Source organism: Taudactylus pleione, unplaced genomic scaffold, assembly GCF_031769625.1.
Source record: "Taudactylus pleione unplaced genomic scaffold, aTauple2 ptg000903l, whole genome shotgun sequence".
NCBI lineage: Eukaryota > Metazoa > Chordata > Amphibia > Anura > Myobatrachidae > Taudactylus > Taudactylus pleione.
The window spans coordinates 3,778,362-3,796,918 of NW_028285304.1; the positions used below are offsets into that span (position 1 = coordinate 3,778,362).

The 18,557-nt window shown below is 44.0% G+C and overlaps 1 protein-coding gene across 1 annotated transcript in view; it reads left to right on the top strand.

Annotated features, from left to right (window-relative positions):
• Positions 1 to 1,688: 1,688 nt before the first annotated feature.
• STRA8 (stimulated by retinoic acid 8) overlaps positions 1,689 to 18,557 on the top strand; it is a 41,039-nt gene continuing 24,170 nt past the window's right edge. Inside the window, exons 1-3 of the mRNA XM_088459243.1 lie at positions 1,689 to 1,801; positions 10,622 to 10,820; positions 15,911 to 15,986. Coding sequence (XP_088315369.1) covers positions 10,650 to 10,820; positions 15,911 to 15,986 — 247 coding nt within the window. The 5' untranslated portion in view covers positions 1,689 to 1,801; positions 10,622 to 10,649. The remainder of the gene's footprint in view (positions 1,802 to 10,621; positions 10,821 to 15,910; positions 15,987 to 18,557) is intronic.

An 18,557-nucleotide genomic window follows, 5' to 3' on the forward strand; every position in this document is an offset into this window, starting at 1 on the left:
GATAATTTTTAAATGTATGGGTCAAATGTTTTTATTTTTCCTATTTAAAATCTTCTAAATAGGAAAAATAAAGAAACATAAGACCCGTTTAAAAAGATTAATACTATGCCAAACTAATATTTTATTGAAATAAAGAAAAAAAAAATGTACGCGTCCGGTGTTTTACCCTGCCAGCAGCGACTTCACTTGTTGGAGCTAAGTCTGAGACGGCATCTCCCACCACCATTCACCAGTTCGGTGACATCCTTGTGGAGTAATGGCGTTGAATCCTTTCTGCATACTTGTAGACCTTGGTAATCCCGACGCTGCAGCACTGATCAGCAGATATTGCCGGAAATATATGTAAGAGCGTTTGCTATCTTCTGCACACGCCCCAACGCTGTATTTTCAGGAAGGGGGGGGGGTTGTGCATGGTGATAGAAATTCACTTATGGTTGCATTTCATTACTGTATTAATTTATAATTATTAATATCATGAAACTGACTGGCAGTGGTAAGAGGAGGCTCACCACGTCATTTCAAAAAAATTGATGTAAGCCCTGTTTACTGATACTAGATTTCAGATTTTAATTTTTTTTTACTGGTCCTATTTAATTTATGTAATAAACAATTATCTAATTTCAAGTCCAATTCCTGGGAAGACCCTGCTTTAGCATGACAATAAAGCGCAGGGACAGACACGTAACGTGGCTGCAGTTCACCTGAGTGGAGACTGTTTTTCTCATGGGCAACATTACGTGGCCCTTTTGCGTGTCACGTCAAAACAAAATCATTTCATGTTGACGTGAGGAGGAAAAACAACTAATGTTGTCTACAAGGCAATCTTAATAATAAGACCTCGGTTAAAAAAAACTATTGGCGTAAATTCAAAATTGCTCCCGTGCGAAGCCAGGGCGGGTCGCTAGTTTATATATATATATATATATATATATATATATAAAATGATGGCCGCCTAGGGATGGCCATCGGTGGGGTGTCCATCGATGGCACACAAACCATCTATGGTGTACCATTGATGGTTTGCACCCCTCGATGGCCACTGCTGCGGGGGAAAATGGCTGGCCGCAGGCCAATCAAAACACAGGGTCAGGTCTTAGTGATCGATGGTAAAATATTCAACATTCACTGGCCATAAACCATCGATGATTTTGAATCATCGATGGTCGATGGCCATCCATATGGGTGACACTCCGGGTCTCTGTGGCAAATTGTTGTGACTGAATGGGAGTGCCGGCCCAACAGTATATATATATACTTATATATATATATACTTGGTGGAAGGGGTAATTTTGGAGGGTAGGTTATATATATATATACACATATATGCATATACTATATATTTATTAATAATTGCTATAATCATGAAATCTGGATTACTTTGTTAGCAGACACTAAATATATATGATTTACACACATAACACGTATATAAAGCGTGTAGAATGTTGCGACTCTTGGGTAGAACGTTGAGGGCAACACGTGACCAGCCGCCTAGCTGAGCTCTGACATTCTCCCGCCATTCTTACTACGCTGCACTGTGGGTACACATCTGCTACAGTGTTACTACTCTCCGCGCCTCCGATTGGCTGCTCAGCCACGTCTGGGCAAGCGGCGCCGTCGATAGGACCGCCTCGCACGCTGATAGGTCGGCCTGTTGCTCCCTGGGACCGGAGTCTGCAGCAAGGGGCAGCTGCCTGCTGTGACGTCACGCGCTGGGAGAACTTCGGCTTATTACGAAGTTGTTGTTTTACTCCATCCATGATTTGATGTCAGAGAGAGCTACAAACTGGTCCGGTCAGATTGGGTAATGCTCGGCCTGGGGCAAACCCTTCACCATTCAAATATTCTGTATTACATAATTAGATAACAATACAAGTTCTATTATCTATTGCATCGTACATGGGTTCTATGTCATATATAGGTGTTTTCTTAAGTGTGTGACGTAGAAATCTATAGTACTTTTTTTTAAATCTATTTTTGTATATTACATGTAAGATACACTAAAGTCCATATATATATGTATATATATATATATATATATATATATCTCATATAGTCATGTTTATATATATATATATATATTCCATATGCACACACACACTAGGGGATTGTATGGTATATATGCCATGGATGGACACATTGGGCGCAATTCAATTGTTTTGGCCCCTCCCCGTGCCCGACGGAGCTATTCTATTGTTGCTCCTGCCGGGCGTGATCATTTCAGCTCTGAGCTGAAATGCGCGAAAAGTGGCCCGTTTGAGCGCCCAAACAGCACTTTTCGCGATCACACTCAGCCTTTGGTCGGGTGTAGCCATTTTATGCTGCTAAACCAAACCTCTTTGGGCGTGATTGACGTGAAGATCAGCATCAATTGAATAGCGCCCCGCAATCTCCTGTCACTTTACACGGGAGATCGGGCACGCTAAAACGATTGAATTGTGCCCATTGGCACTAAATATAGTGTGTCTGAACAAACTCGCTCTCGGCTACATTGAAATGATAATGTACGGCGCCATTTCTCTCGTCATATTATGAAAATCAGGACACGTTACAACAATTTTGCCATATAGGGCCATATTCAATTTGGAGCGAAAAGTCAGTTGCCGGACTTTTCGCCGTCATTTTGCGGTTGAAAACCTATCGCGCGTCCCCGCGTATCCCCGTATTCAATTCCAAATTGGCGAAAACAGGACTCGGCAAAAACGAAATCAGTTTGACACCCCCCAAAGATGCTCTGACATGGGGGTTCACTATGGGTACCCCCGAATAGCCCTGCTAAAGGTATTTGTTTTTTTTTAAATGGTCTCAATAGGAGCTATTTAGCGTCTTTGAGCAAGTGGTGAAGAATAGTATTTTGCAACTTTTTTTTGGAAAAATAAGTAGTCCCATCAAATTTGGGGTACATGAAAATGGGTGCAAGCATAGTTCAAAATCACTAAAATCAAGCTTTAAAGTGCACCAAAAAAACGCACCTTCAGCAAGCACCTGCAATAAAAAAACCCTCCCCATACTTGCAGACCCCCCCAAAGGTTATTTCGCTATTTTTTTAAGTTGTACCTCCACTTTGAATTTGTTTTGCCCACATTTTCAAAGTGCGATTTTGGGGTGGCCTTTTATGTTTTTTTATGCGTTTTTTTGACGCAGTTTGCGTCAAGGGGGGCGTACAAAGGGTGCAGAGTGGTTTCCGCACCTCTGCACCCCAAAACCCCAATTCTGCACAGAACACATTTGGACGCAGGGAGATGCAGTTTCCATGGGTGTTCCTGGGTGTATCAGGGCTAGCCGGACGTGGGTCGCCGTCAGCAACTGCGTTTTTTTCTGCAATTGCACTGATTTCGGTGGCCAAGCTCAGACTGACATTCTGCGCTCCGTAGGGCTGATGCATTATTCGTTGGTGCGACCGATGGTGCATCTTAATACACATATCAGCAGATTAGCGCCTCGCCCGATGGGGGTCTCTGTAGAAATCCTATCGGCTGAGATATTAGCAAAAAGGCGCAGTTGCGTTGCAAAAAAAAAAAAGTTGCAGCATTAGCGTCCTCCCCAGGCCTGTAATCCATCGTGTGGTGCGTTGCCTGCGCTGATAGTCTATGAGCCTTATTCAGTTTGAGCAGAGCCGCGTTAAGTTAACGCGGCCCGGACTTAACGCCGACTTTGCCTGTTTCGTAGGCGTTAAAGTATAGTGAGCGTGCACGCTTTACCCCGTATTCAATTTAAAAGTACGCGTAAACGACACCCGGCGATACTGTAACAAGCGGAAAGTACTGTCATGTTTGGGGAAATCAGCCTGTCACTCCCCAAATGATGCTCTGACATGGGGGTTCACTATGGTACCCCCCGATTTGGCTTGCTGAAGGTATTTGGTGTTTTTAAATGGGCTCAATAGCTGCTAAATAGCGTTTTTCTATACTTGATGCAGAATAGTATTTAGGAGTATTTTTTCCAGAAAATAACTTATCCCAGCAAATTTGGGGTACTTGAAAATGGGGGTCAGCATATGTAAAGTTGAAAAAGTGAAGTTGAAAAAATCATGAAAAATCCACTTGCCGCAAACACCTGCAATCAAAATAACACTTGGGGCATACTTGGGGACCCCCCCAGAGTCAAGTTTGCTAGTTTTTAACTTTGTACCCCAACATTTTTTTTTTGCCCCTTTTTCAAAGTACATTTTTGGGGTGTCCTTAATTTTTTTTTTTTTTTTTCCCGACACAGATTACTTTTGGGGGACTGTCTGAAGGCTGCACGGGGGTTCCCGAAACGTTGCACCCCAGAACCCCAATTCAGCACTTTTTTCCGCCTGCCATTCATAGCCGATACTTTACCGCCTAGTACATTGCATTGGGAAAGTCTTTCAAATTGAATACGGGGTAAAACCAAAACAGGCGATAATGACGTCATCGGCGGTAACTTAACGCGGATCCGGACTTGACGCTTCAAATCGAATACGGCTCTATGTGTTACATAGTGTCCTGTGCGCTATGCGTGTATCAAGAACACAGGTTCCTCCCTAAGGGGCCCAATTATATATGATCGCATTGGCAATGCGATCTGGGCATGACATTGTAAAAGGCGATCATAGCGCCGGAATGTATCATCCGGCACACGCAGGGACAGGGGCTCCGGAAAGGATCCCGTCCCTATGATGTGGGCCTGCAACGATAAAACGTTCCCGTATGTCAGATAACGATATCTGACATCGTCTGTGTTTGCAGTCAGATTTTGACGTTCTTTAATTTTAATACTGTCTGAAATCGTTCAAATCGTTGGTAAAAATCGTTCATCTGACAGATCTGACCGTGTGTATGCACCTTTACATTGGTTGGAAACAGAGAAAATAGTGGCGAAGTACTTATCTCAAGACCACAAATTGAAATTATACACTTGTTAGTGTTAATGGACCAATCTAATTATTATTCTTGTATTTGACTAATGTTGATAACAATGTATTTTTCTTTTTTTTTAATAATACAAGCTGTAACTTTTTGTTCATTCCATTGTTGCCTCGATATTATGAATATAATATACTTTTGTGGTATATATATTTGTGCATTACATTATATCTGCTGATTTCAATAAAAACATTTTTGAAAATAAGAAAGAAAATTAATAAATAAAGTTGCCTTTTAGGTTTAGTGCTTAAGTTTTTGCACCCCTGGTTGCATCATTGCATTTTTGTGCAAAGGTTTATGGAACTTTTTTGTTTGTTTGTTATATATTTAACTCTTTAGAGGGGAATCTGCAGATTGACAGATTTAAAATGAGTGATAATTAGGGCTTGTTAAGCACCATTCACCTTAATGACCAATAAGAAGCAGTGTTGAGCCTACTTACCATGGACTGGTGGTTCTAGACCTTGGGCAAAATACACTGCTCCCAGTCAACAAGTAGGTTCCTATGTGATTGTTGTTTTTCTAAATGGAGGGGGGGTCTGGGACGTAGTGTCAGGCGCACAAGAGGATATATAGTCTTATTAATTGCAAAACAGATACAGGTATTTTGCCCATATTTTATTCTGTTAGCTGAATATTGCAGCAGAACTTCATCCAAAGGCAAGGTAATTTTTATTTTTTTTCGTTATGGAAGCATTTGATTTTTAATTTAAACATTGCGTTAATTTAAACAAGCACATGTTTATTCATCATATGCACGTAGTTTGTACATGCACGGATTGAACATATTATTCCTGCAGCACGCTGCAAACCAATTGCTACTGCCTGCTTTCTGCAGGTCGCCGATGTAACGTTCCGTAAAGATGATTTTAACAATTCATAAGTTAGCTACTTTAAATTAATTTGCAAAAAAAAAAGAAAGAAACATTGTTTTAAAGCTGTGCAGTTTGTATACAATGGTACTAGTATGATTATAATTTGTTACTTTAGTGCCTGCAGATTCAGTGAGATGCAATAAGGAATATATTATGCACATGTTAGAAACCGAAAATATATATTGAGGTGCCTGGCTGTGGAGTTTCAAGCCCTAAGAGCTTACAATATAAATGAATAGGGAAGAGATGAGAACTAGGTATAAGATTCTCTAATGAGCATGTAAAAAATAAGCCTTTTTGCACATTCTGAGTGCTGAATTCAGGGGTGATGTTGAGCAGCATGGTGGCACAATGGTTGGCATTGCTGGGTTACACCTCCTGAGTTTTTGAGATTGATTCCAACCAGTGCCCTAACTGTGTGGAGTTTGTAGGTTCTCCCTGTGCTTGCGTTGGTTTCCTCTGGGTGCTCCAGTTTCCTCACACAATCCAAAAACATCCTGGTAAGTTAATTGGGTTCTGACAAAAATTAACCCAAGTGTGTATGTGTGTGTGCGTGTGGTGGGGAATATAGAGCGTAAGCTACACTGGGCAGGGACTGACATGAATGACTGACATATTCTCTGTTCGGTATATAAATAACTGATGATAATGAAATAAATATGCTAGTAGAGACTCGACTTCTTACAAAACTATTATAGTTGGCAGAACATAAACATGATTGGCAGTGTGCTTATGAACTGCGCAACGCTTAACGCAGATTTAATATTCACAAGTACTTTTGTGGAATTTTCATGCATTGGCATAATAGATTTGAAAACTTTTTTGCATATATAAATCAGAAGAAAAAGAAAAACTCCTTGCCTGGAATAGCTTTATCTTAGCTTTATTTCTGTGTTTTTTTTTTTTTTTTTCTTCTTAGAGTTTATGCTTTTATTTCTAATTTTTTGTTGCTTTTTTATGCATTTTTACAATTTATTTTTTTTTTGTCTTCCATTTTGTTTTACTGCTCATCTTTTTCCTCAGATGTTTTTTTTCATAATAGGGACTTGCAAAAAAAACAAAAAAACAAATTGATACCAGGTGGTACGGAAAAAATAGGCAAATAAAATAAAATCTATACAATTGTGTCCTGTTCCAGAGACTAGACTTTAAAACACCACCAATTAGCAAAAAATATGAAGAAAAAAAAAAGGTGTATTTAGACCCAAACAAGGATAGGGAACGAAAATTAGATTGATAATCTGCACATGACTAAAGTACTATCAAGTGATGGAATCTTTTACAGATACATTTGTGAAGGATAATGCCTACTGACACTAAGGGGTAAATTTACTAAAGTGAGAGTTTTCAGAAGTGAATTTTAGAAGAGATGTTGCCCATAGCAACCAATCAGATTCTACTTAACAGTTAACTAGCACCTTCTAGAACATAATAGCTAGAATCTGATTTGTTGCTATGGGCAACAGCTCTTCTAAAAACTCTGTGTTTAGTAAATTTACCCCTAAGGGAGGAATTCAATTAGCTGCGATAAAATGATAACTTTTTGCACGTTAAGTTTTTGGACACTTCACTCAATAATTTTGCTTATCGTGTCTATGTGTGCATTTTTTCACACAATACAACTGCAAAAGTCACGTTGTGTAATTGGCGTGTAAATTCTTGCTGATTTTGCCCACAGTAAGTGTAGGTGAAAATGGGGAAATCTGCGGTTACCCCCCAAAAAAGACAATGTGATATAGGATAACAGTAATGAAGTGTATTAATGGCCCTAATAAAAGTATTTGGGGTTCTTAAATTGTGTCAATTTGCTGTTAAGCATTTTTTTTTTTTTTTTTTAAAGTCAAATATAGAAAGCAAGTATTTTTCTGTAAAATGTATGTTCTACTTAAATTGGGGGTGCGTAAAAATGCCCATAAGTATATATTTGTGTCATTTTAAGCCACTTTTAAAAAACCTTCAAAATACACCTGTAACACCCACCTGCAATCTTAAAAACACCTGTCCCATTCATACAGCACCCCCATATACCTATCCCACATCAATTAACCCATTTTCCTCCACTTTGCACCTTTTCCCCCAAAACTGACATGTCATTAATGGCCAAATTAAGCTAATTAAAAAATAATTTTTGCCTAATTAGTCATTAAGGAGGGTGTCCCAGTGGTTCTGATCCAATTTCCGACATTTTTACCTTTTAAAATAGGGATCTTCCCCAACTTTTCACCTACTTAGGAAATGGTGAAAACTAATTTGCACCTATGAAAATCGTGGCTAATCGGATTGCACGGTAAGTATTTTTTCGCACGATAAGCTGTTTTTTCGCAAAAATGCGTCTTATCGCAGCTATTTGAATTCCCCCCTTAATACTCTAGTAAGTTATAAAATATCAATGTATTCTGTTTTTGTTGTTTGTTTCCTGTCTCCCTGGCTGATCTATAAGTACTGCATTAAAAAAAATATATAAATTTTTCCAATATTATCTCCTAAAGTAATATGTGCTACAAAAAAAATGCATAGTATATTTACGGATTGTGTGTGAAATCAAATAAAATTCAGCTTTTAAATTTATTGAATGCATAATATGTGCAGTTATTATTATTGTGTGTAATGTTCAGCGAAATGGCTTTTTTGCATTATTTTGTTTAGTGTGTTATTTTAGCACCTGAGGTTGTCAGTGATTGTGGGTCAGTTGGTGTCTGAAATTTTGTTTAACAGATTAAGAGGGAGAGCAGCAACGAAGCAGTAATTAAACCTGTTTTCGGTTTCCCACTGAAACTGCGGCCGTTAGCTTTAGTGGTCCACAAAATATTTAAAACGTGTGGATTCAGCTCGCCTTTTTCCTGACATTCACAAAGCCGTCCATTCAGTGTTTATTTATTTAGAGGTATATACGGCTCAGATATTTAATGCTCCTACTTGTTAATTTATTGTGGGTCTACTAACCTTTTGACTACATGTTACCTCCTATTTCACCATTTATCACATTTGCAGCCTGGGCGACTTTTTACATGACTGTGTGTAGAATATCCCAGGGCGCATAGCTTAGCGGCATAAAAAGCCGGCATATGCAGAGGGGCAGAAGTTCGCAGAGGGTGATGGGCAGGGTGAGGGTGATCCTTGCAGAGCACAGATTAAGAAGACAGCTGTGCCTAGTATGGTGGTGCAGCGCAAAAATTATATTTGAATTTACGGAGTGTGAATAATAAAAATAGATGGAGTGAAGCGGGCTCTCCCTTTTTTTTTTTAAGGGTGTGTTTTTTGTTTTGGGCCATGGTCAGAAGGTCACATGTTACTAGATTATTATTTATTTATTTGTTTTATTTTTTTTTACCTAATAGGACACATTTTGATCTTCTTAGTTGTTCTTTGGTGGAAAAATAAAGCTATAAAAAAACACCAACGTGCCTCACGCTCTAAGGGCTATTTCACACACACCAGTATTCACCGGATGACAAAAATCTGTTTGTTTTTTCCCTTGTGGATATTTTCCTTTCACATGCAACGGTTTCGTGACGATGGTTTTGCCGTGTGTTTTCTTTTTCCCCTATCTTTAACGTTGAAACCGTGGACGGCAGCCGTCCATTTCAGTGGATATTCCCAGCTGTAACACAGCGACCGTGCCATCTGAAAGAACCCATTCCCATACTTAATAAAATTTTACAAATGGCAAAAAAACGCCCACATTTTTGCCGTCCAGTGAAAACCGGCAGGTGTGAAATAGCCCTAAAGATTCATGTCGGCCATAATGCAGGCTAAGGTGAGTGGTATTTCAGCAGCCACACCTTTTTGCACAGTGCGCCTTTTGCGATTTTCCACCTCCCTGTGCATCTAGGCTCAATTTAACCATGGGAATCTGCCACCTGGGAATGGAGATCACGGCGTACGCTTGTAGGTGCTCTGGTGCCAAACCAAGGCGTATTGTGGTGCCCCCCCTGTACACATTTGCATTTAAAGGACCACTAATGCCCCAAAAGGTAGCTTTCCTGTTAAGGTGCATACACACGGTACGATCTGTACCACCAACGGCTTGAAAGATATCGTTCATAGATATCGTTCAAAGATCTTTCAGTGAGTCATCCTGCCACATTTCTGAACAGGGAAAACTGACGATATCGTCCAAGTTGGCCTGCATGCATGGACGATGAAAGATATTTATATCGTTCATGCGGGAACGCCCATCGTTGGTCATTGGTCGATCGTTCACTGCCTAAAAATGAACGATATGAATGATATATCGTTCAACGATATCGTGATCGTTCATATCGTTCAGGAAAATCGTCCCGTGTGTATGCAGCATTAAAATGTAATGAACCATTTTTTTGAGCTACAAAAGATTTTTACATATTCCCTTAATGAAAATCGTTCAGTTGGTCAGTCTGACTAAACTACAAACGTGAACACGCATGAACGATAATCGTTCATCGTTTTAACTCAGAAAGTGAAAGATTTTTTTCAACGATTGAACAATAAACTATATCGATAATCGTTAAAAAAATCGTTGGTGTGTATACACCTATAGGGAAACCTCTTTAGGAAATGCCCTAAGGCGCTCTAATACAGATCATTAAGCTGATATTTTTGTCAGTTAAGCTGCAGAGACATCCCTGGCCCTTACCCGTGAGTCTGCATAATAGATTTTTTTGTAGCGCAAGTCCGCCTGCCGTCACTCGCACTCTGCTGGCTCAGATAGCGTATCGCTAAATCATGACATCACAATCTACTGCAAAAGGGTGAGAAGGGAGAATGACTGAGAATGTATTTAGCGCCGTATGTAGACTACGGTTATTTCATGTACGTTATGTTGAGTCCTACACTGCCTAGGATCAGTATTAATGACAAATGGGGCTTTTACTTCAACAGACCCAGGTGCGGCGTGTTGGCGGTTTGAATGGACGCTGCCGGTGAGGGCAGCAGTAAGAAAGAGAGACGCAGCCAGGACACCGGGAAGAGGCCAGCGAGGAAACGCAAGGCGCGAACTCGGAAGCCCGCTTCTGTCTCACAGCTCATCCAGCAGCTGCGGGAGACCGTGTTCCCCGACCCCGACACACAAGCCACAAGGGTATGAGGGCGAGGGTTACTGACTATGAGCCCAGTCTCGCTGGGTCACTGAGGGTTTTTTTGTGTGTTTTTTTTTTATTTTTTTTTTAAGAGATTTGGGACTATATACAGAGAAATGCAACCAGGCCTGGCTCCAGACAATGTCACAAATAACTGTAAATGTATTTATGCCCTCTTTATACACTACGGTGATAGTCTATGTCACATCTGGCAGGAACATAGAGCAGTTTGTTGGTTTTAAACATTACAGAGATTTGGAGGTTTTAGGCTCTACTACGATCGACCCCCTCCCCTTCCCGCTCTCCTGACTGTGATTGTTTGATGCAAAGGTGCAGGATAGGAACCATTTTTGCATGGGCTATATTAATTAGCAATGGCAAATAATTAATTGAGTTTCCAGTGACCCTTAAGGAGTAAAGGCTTCATTCAGAGCCGCTCGTAAGCGGCCGCTCGTTCGTTCCAAGCGATGTTCGCACAACTGCGCATGCGTACGGATTGTAATACGCATGCGCGAACCAGTCAGTGCGGCCGAAAATCGTTTGTTCGCTATATAGCGAATGCCTGCTACTTAGAGTGACAGGAGAAGGCGTACGTGGGTGGTAACGGGGGAAGGTGCTTGAAAACGGGGAGTAGAGATCCGAACGCAGGCGTGCCTAAAGGTCAAAACGGGCGTTTTATGGGTGTGCATAATTAATACAGCAGCGTCATTGACCACGTCACTTGGTTGTTTTATAGTCAGAACTGATCGCAATATAGTGGTAGGAAAAACCAACCACAAGAATAGCGAGCAGTTCATACGCTGTTCGATGTACTCGATTAATCTAATAAATAGCGGACATGACGTATGATGCGAGCGTTCAGGGGGCGTATTTTTCAAAATTACAACCGCAAGTTTTGCTCGCTCGTTCAGACTTAGAGGCGTGAACAGACCGCAATGAGCGAACGGTTTATTTGAATAGCCACCCCTTGTTTTGGAACGAACAACCGCAAATAGCGAGCGGCTCTGAATCAGGCCCTAAATCTTTGTTTAAACAAAAATAGTAAGTAAAAAAGGAAAAGAATAATAATTTATAAGACCTAAAAAAATACCAGTGTTACTGCTCCTATAACTTGCTGTCACTGATTTATTTCTTATCCGTATACTCTGGAGAATAAGCCAAATCAGCCCCTAAGAACGCAATAGTAACAGTGGAAAAGTAAAAATGACAATAAGAAAACAGAGGGCAGATTGGTACCGATTGGGGATAAACACAGATAGCATGGAGAGGTTAGGAATAGCCAATAGAGTTGCAACAGGACAAGGGAAAAGGGCTGGCTTTAGGGATTAAAGGGTTTTAGAAGATGACCAGGTAATGCTTGGGACAGTGGGCCTGATTCAGACCCGGTCGCTAGCAAGCGTCCGCTCGCTGCTGCCGATGTTCGCTAATCTGCGTATGCATCGCAGTGCACGTGCGCGAGCTACTAATGGCGATCGGAACCCGTGCAAAGACAGCCCAGTGTAATGAGTGACAGCAGAGGCCATTTGTGGGTGGTAACAGGGGCAGTCCAGTGAAAACGGGGGAGTGAAGGTGCGACCGCGGGCGTGCCTGGGTGTCTCAACGCCGTTTCAGAGGTGTGCATAATTAACAGGCAGCGTCATAGTACCGTCACCAGCCTTTTTTCTTACACTGAAATCCTCGCAGTGCTTACGGTAGGGTAGAGGCAACCACAAGCGCTGCTATCGCTTCCGATGGTCCTCGATGTACCAATGTTTTAATACACTTCCTGGAGATGACGTGCGCTAGTGGGCATCTCACCATACGCTAATGGACGTCTGCATACACAAAGACATAGGGCCTGACTCAGACCCGTTCGCTAGATCCGGCCGCTCGCTCCCTGCGTATGCAAATTCAGCTAAGTGACGTCAAGAAAGTCGATTGCACGGCAAGGCATAAGCGCGCCCACTATGTCTTGGCGAGCGATCACTTTGTGTCACCATCCACAAACGGCCTCTCCTGTCACTCATTACACTGGGCTGTCTTTGCAGGGCGAGCGAGCGGGTCCCGATCGCTATGAGTAGTTCGCGCACTGCAATGCATGCGCAGATTAGCGAACATCGGCAGCAACGAGTGGACGCTTGCTAGCGAGCGGGTCTGGATCAGGCCTATAGTGGGTGTGCTTATGCCTTGCTGTGCGATTGCCTGTCTTGACGTCACTTAGCTGAATTTGCATACGCAGGGAGCGAGCGGCCGGATCTAGTGATCGGGTCTGAGTCATTCCCAGTATTCTGAGCATTATCCAATGAAAGTTTTTTGTCAGGTTTTTTAATATGAAAACGTGGCGAGTGATACCTTTGTGGAAGATAAAGGACCTTATTCAGAGGCAGCTGTACGGTCTACGACCGCACGGCCGCCTCGATGTTTTGCCATTGCGCATGCGCACGAGGGCCTCGTGCGCATGCGTGAGACCCGCTACGACCGACAGCGCCGGTCGTAGCGAGTCTCTTTCCAAAGGGGGCGAGCTGTCGATGTTGATTGACAGCTCGCCTCGTTCGGAAGGCGGGCCGGGGGGGGTGGCAGCCCATGGGAACGCCTACCGTTTGGGGGAGGCCCCACTGACATCACTAGTGATGTCAGTGGAGAGCTTCCGGCTCTGACAGAGCCAGAAGCTCTCCGGGGCTTACGACAAGTGAGACCCTACCCTAGGGTCTCGTCGTAAGCCCCGATGGTCGCGATGGTCATCACCCGAGCGGTCGTTAGAGCTGTGGGTGTTAACCCACAGCCTAACGACCGCAACAGAGGCAGGCGGTCAGGATGCAAGCGGCCGCCCAGATTCTGAGCGACCGCTTGCATCCTCCGACCGCCTCTGAATCAGGCCCAAAGTATCAACCAATCTGCTCCTAACGGTCACTGTACAGGCTGTGTTTGAAAAATGACAGTGAGGAGCAGCTTGGTTGATGCTTTATCTTTCACAGTTGTATCACTCTCCAAGCTTTCATGATTACACCCCTTAGAGATTTATGTACTAACAGTACCCACACACACTGTGATACTGGAGAGGCCATCTTAGACCTATTTAGCTGAGGAGGGTAGATTGTCTGGGCACAAAACGACCAACATCTACACTGAAACATTTATATCACGATTGGGGCCAGCAGAAGATCATTCAGTTGGTTTTCTTGTCATCCAACACTAACTTGGCCTGCGTGTATCACCTTAACTGCAGCAGCCTGGATTTCTGGTTGTATCTCTGCTGTATGATCAAGTAGGCAAACACGCCCCCCACACACACACACACACACACACACACAAAACAAAAAAAAAACTCACTTTATTTCCACCACTAATCTACCTGGTAAAAGCCAGTAAAAGATCAACATTTAAAAAGTTGGATGTATAAATGTTTGTTTATACAAAGATCCATTTGCCACCACAATCTTCCTGTATCGGTGCAATAGCAGCTTCACATCACTATCCTATATAGCTGTGTCTCTGGTATCCTCCATTCCCCTCCTCACATCACAGCCCTGTTGTCACCCAAAACATCACTCATCTCCTGATATACTCTGTGCTGCTGGGGGACCCTGCTCCTTCCACTAAATAACTCTCAACCTGTGGCTTCTTGCTGCCTTCATTCCCCTCCTTACATCATGTCACAGCCCCTGTCACATGCAGCCCTGTCCTCACTATGACATCCCTCATCTCCTGATATACTCTGTGCTGCTGGGGACCCTGCTCCTTCCACTATATAACTCTCAGGCTGTGGCTTCCTGCTGCCTCCATTCCTTCCTCACATCATGTCACATGCAGCTCTGTCCTCACTAACACATCACTCATCTCCTGATATACTCTGTGCTGCTGGGGGACCCTGCTCCTTCCACTAAATAACTCTCAACCTGTGGCTTCTTGCTGCCTTCATTCCCCTCCTTACATCATGTCACAGCCCCTGTCACATGCAGCCCTGTCCTCACTATGACATCCCTCATCTCCTGATATACTCTGTGCTGCTGGAGACCCTGCTTCTTCCACTATATAACTCTCAGGCTGTGGCTTCCTGCTGCCTCCATTCCTTCCTCACATCATGTCAATGACCCTGTCACATGCAGCCCTGTCCTCACTAACACATCACTCATCTCCTGATATACTCTGTGCTGCTGGGTGACCCTGCTTCTTCCATAGGGTCATATAGAGGGTGTACTGTATGTAAGTCCATGTTGGTATGGGTTCTTTCATAACCTAAGCATGTGTTTTATTATTAAAGGAGAGCACTGACCATAACTGTGCACACACCAATGATCTGTTGCAGAGGTCTCAGGGCCTGATTCAGAGCCGGACGCTCCGAACATGCGCCCGCTCTGAATCAGGGCGTTTTTTTTTGTTTGTTTGTGCGGCCTCCTGGACGCTCGCATAGCTGTGGGTTACCACCCACAGCTTATGCGAGCGTCCATGATGATGGTCGCGATGGTCAAGACCATCGCGACCATCGGGCTTGCGACGAGACCCTTGCGGTAGGGTCTCGTCTGCCGCAAGCCCTGGAGTGCTTTTGGCTCTATCAGAGCCAAAAGCACTCCCACTGACATCACTAGAGATGTCAGTGGGCCCCATGGGAACGCCTCCGTCTGGGCAGGCACGCCCACCAAAGGGGGCGTGCTGTCACTCACCAGCGAGACCCATAGCGACGTGTGCATGCGCACTGGGCTAACATCGACCCGGTTGCGAGCGCTCAGCGCTCGCGAGCGGGTCTGAATTAGGCCCTCAGTGCATTCGTCCATTGTGTATGCTGAACCAGTATTCATTGTACTGCAGACTTTTAGTTCTTTAGGACCCAGTGACATCCCTGTTAGCATGCCATGACCAATGTCTGAGGTTCTGATAGGCTGCCTCCATTGTACATGGGGGACAGTCGCTATTTACAACAACAGTAACGCAGACTAAGCCGTAGAAGCCAATCAGACACTTGCCATCATCAGTACAATTTGCAGTACAAATAAAAATTCTAAATGATATCTGATTGGTAGGTACAGGTCACATGACTCTTGTGCCATCTAAACCGTGTCATTAATGAGTCTTTGCGGTGTATTTCTTTGCCTGTCTTGTGTTTCCTGTCTTACAGCGCCAGGTTCTACATACGGCTAAAATATATATCCAGCAACTGGAAAACACACTGGACTCCCTGCTAAAAATGAGAGGTGGGAGCATCTATAAAGAGTGATAGAATAGACGTTACTTGCTTAGTATCTGTTTATAACTTATTCTTTATGTGAGCGGAACGTTTAACACATTTATCACGGCTTGGAGTGTAAATAACTGAAAAAAGAAACCCATATTTAATAATAGACTGTTTCTGTATTTCTGAAATTGGAGGGATACAATCAAAATTGTCTCTTAGTACAATAACCTGGCCATCAGTATATATTCCAAAGGCTTGACGCGTTTCAGTGTAACTCTTACACTTTCATCAGAATCACCATCAGGATAATGAATGATGCTGACGATCACCAGCACTACGGAACTGGTTGTGATTGGCCGTAGTCACTGAGGCATTGATTATGTCTTTGTGAGCACATAACGTTTGATGAAAGTAATGCATTTTAATATACTTTTCTGAAAAGAATATACCGGATGGTAAGTCGGGGGTGGTGTTATAATGATGGAACACTGTATATAGAGGCCACTGTTCAAACCTTCAGGAAATACTGCATTTTGGATTTATAGCTTTCTTACTATTGAAATAGGAATGTTTACTCTGTAATGACCGGAAACAGTCTTTCTTCTTCAGGGTCCATATGGGGTCCACAGGGTTGACGTTGGGGTATAGCTGGATTTGAATCCACGGGCTCCATGCAGTTAAAAGCTTTAGCTCCCAGGATGCACTGGGTCCATCCTCCTCTATACCCCGCCCCCGAACCACAGGCACCTCAGTTTAAGTTGGTGCCCGGCCAGAGTGGGGTCACTGTTTGCGCAGTGGGGGCAAGTTCCTCAGAGTGCCCAAATTCAGAATGGAAACTTTACGATCCATCATTCTGGCTATGGAACCTGGGGATTACATGGTCTCACTGGACATTCAGGACGCCTACCTTAATGTTCTCATAGCGCCTTCCCACCAGCGGTATCTGCGGTTTGCTATACTGCAGCAACACTTTCAGTTTGGGGCGCTGCCCATTGGCCTCTCCACGGCTCCAAGGGTATTCACCAAAATTAAGGCTGTCATGGCTGCCCATCTGCGGAGTCAGGGTATACGGCTTCTGCCGTATCTCGACCACCTCCTATTGCTAGAGGGCGCTCCAGAAGTACTTCTATGACATCTACACCTGACGATCGCTTGTCTGCAAGCGCACGGGTGTCTGATAAATTGGAAAAAGTCCACCCTCATTCCCTCACAGAGGATGGTTAATTTGGGAGCCCTTCTGGATTCTCATCAGCAGAGGATCTTTCTAACCCCAGAAAAGATCTCCTCCCTGCAGCTGCAGGTGTGCAGTTGCCTGAACAGTTGCCGGTTGTCGGTTCACTCGGCAATGCGGGTTCTTGGGTCCATGGTGTCCGCATTCGACATGGTGGAATATGCCCAGTTCCATTCCAGGCCCCTGCAGGGGCTGATTCTATCCAAATGGAATGGGTTGCCACACCGGATCAGGACTCAGATGCTGGTTTTGTCTCCGGAGGTGTGCCTGTCTCTGTCTTGGTGGCTACAGACACCTCATCTAACCAGGGGTAGACCCTTTTGGATCCCGGACTGGGTTCTCACAGATGCCAGTCTCCGGGGTTGGGGTGCAGTAACAGGTCCACATTCGCTTCAGGGCCGTTGGACAGCAGAAGAAGCAATTCTCCCGATAAACATTCTGGAACTTCGGGCCGTGTACAGGGCTTTCCAGTTGTCAAGTCACGTTCTTCAAGGAAAAGCCGTGCAGGTTCAGTCCGACAACGCCACCACGGTGGCGTACATCAAACATCAAGGGGGCACTCGCAGTCGGGGCAGCGATGACGGAGGTGTCACGCATCCTGTCTTGGGCGGAATGCCACCTTCCGGCCATTTCGGCAGTGTTCATTCCAGGAGTCCTCAATTGGGAAGCGGACTTCCTCAGCCTTCACGACGTGCATCCCGGGGAATGGTCTCTTTACCAAGAGGTGTTTCAACTACTTGTGGACAAATGGGTCCTCCCAGAGGTGAACCTCATGGCCTCCTGTCTTAATCACAAGTTGTCAGTGTACAGGTCCAAAACAAGAGATGACGAAGCAAGATTGGTGGACACTCTGTCGGTGAAGTGAACCTTCCGGTTTGCGTATCTATTCCCTCCGATATCCCTGCTTTCTCTAGGTCTTCAGAAATTCAAGCAGGACGGCGGCACGTTTCTGCTGGTGGCTCCGGCTTGGCCTTGATACTCAGATCTTCGGAGTCTCTCCATCGACACTCCGTTCCTACTGCCTCTACGTCCGGATCTGTTGTCTTAGGGTCCCTGCCTTTACCCGGATCTGGGTCGTCTGTCTTTGACGGCATGGCTCTTGAAACATCCATCTTAAGGTCCAAGGTCTTCTCTAGATCGGTCATCAGCACGATGCTGCGGGCACGCAAGCCTGCCTCAGCCAGGATCTACCTCAGAGTGTGGCATACCTATTTTCAGTGGTGTGGCACAAGAAATTACGATCCTCAAGTGTTTCGTGTTTCTAGGATTTTGGCATTCCTTCAGTCTGGTTTGGATCTCGGCCTATGCCTGGCCTCATTAAAAGTCCATGTTTCCGCACTGTCTGTGTGGTTCCAGCGA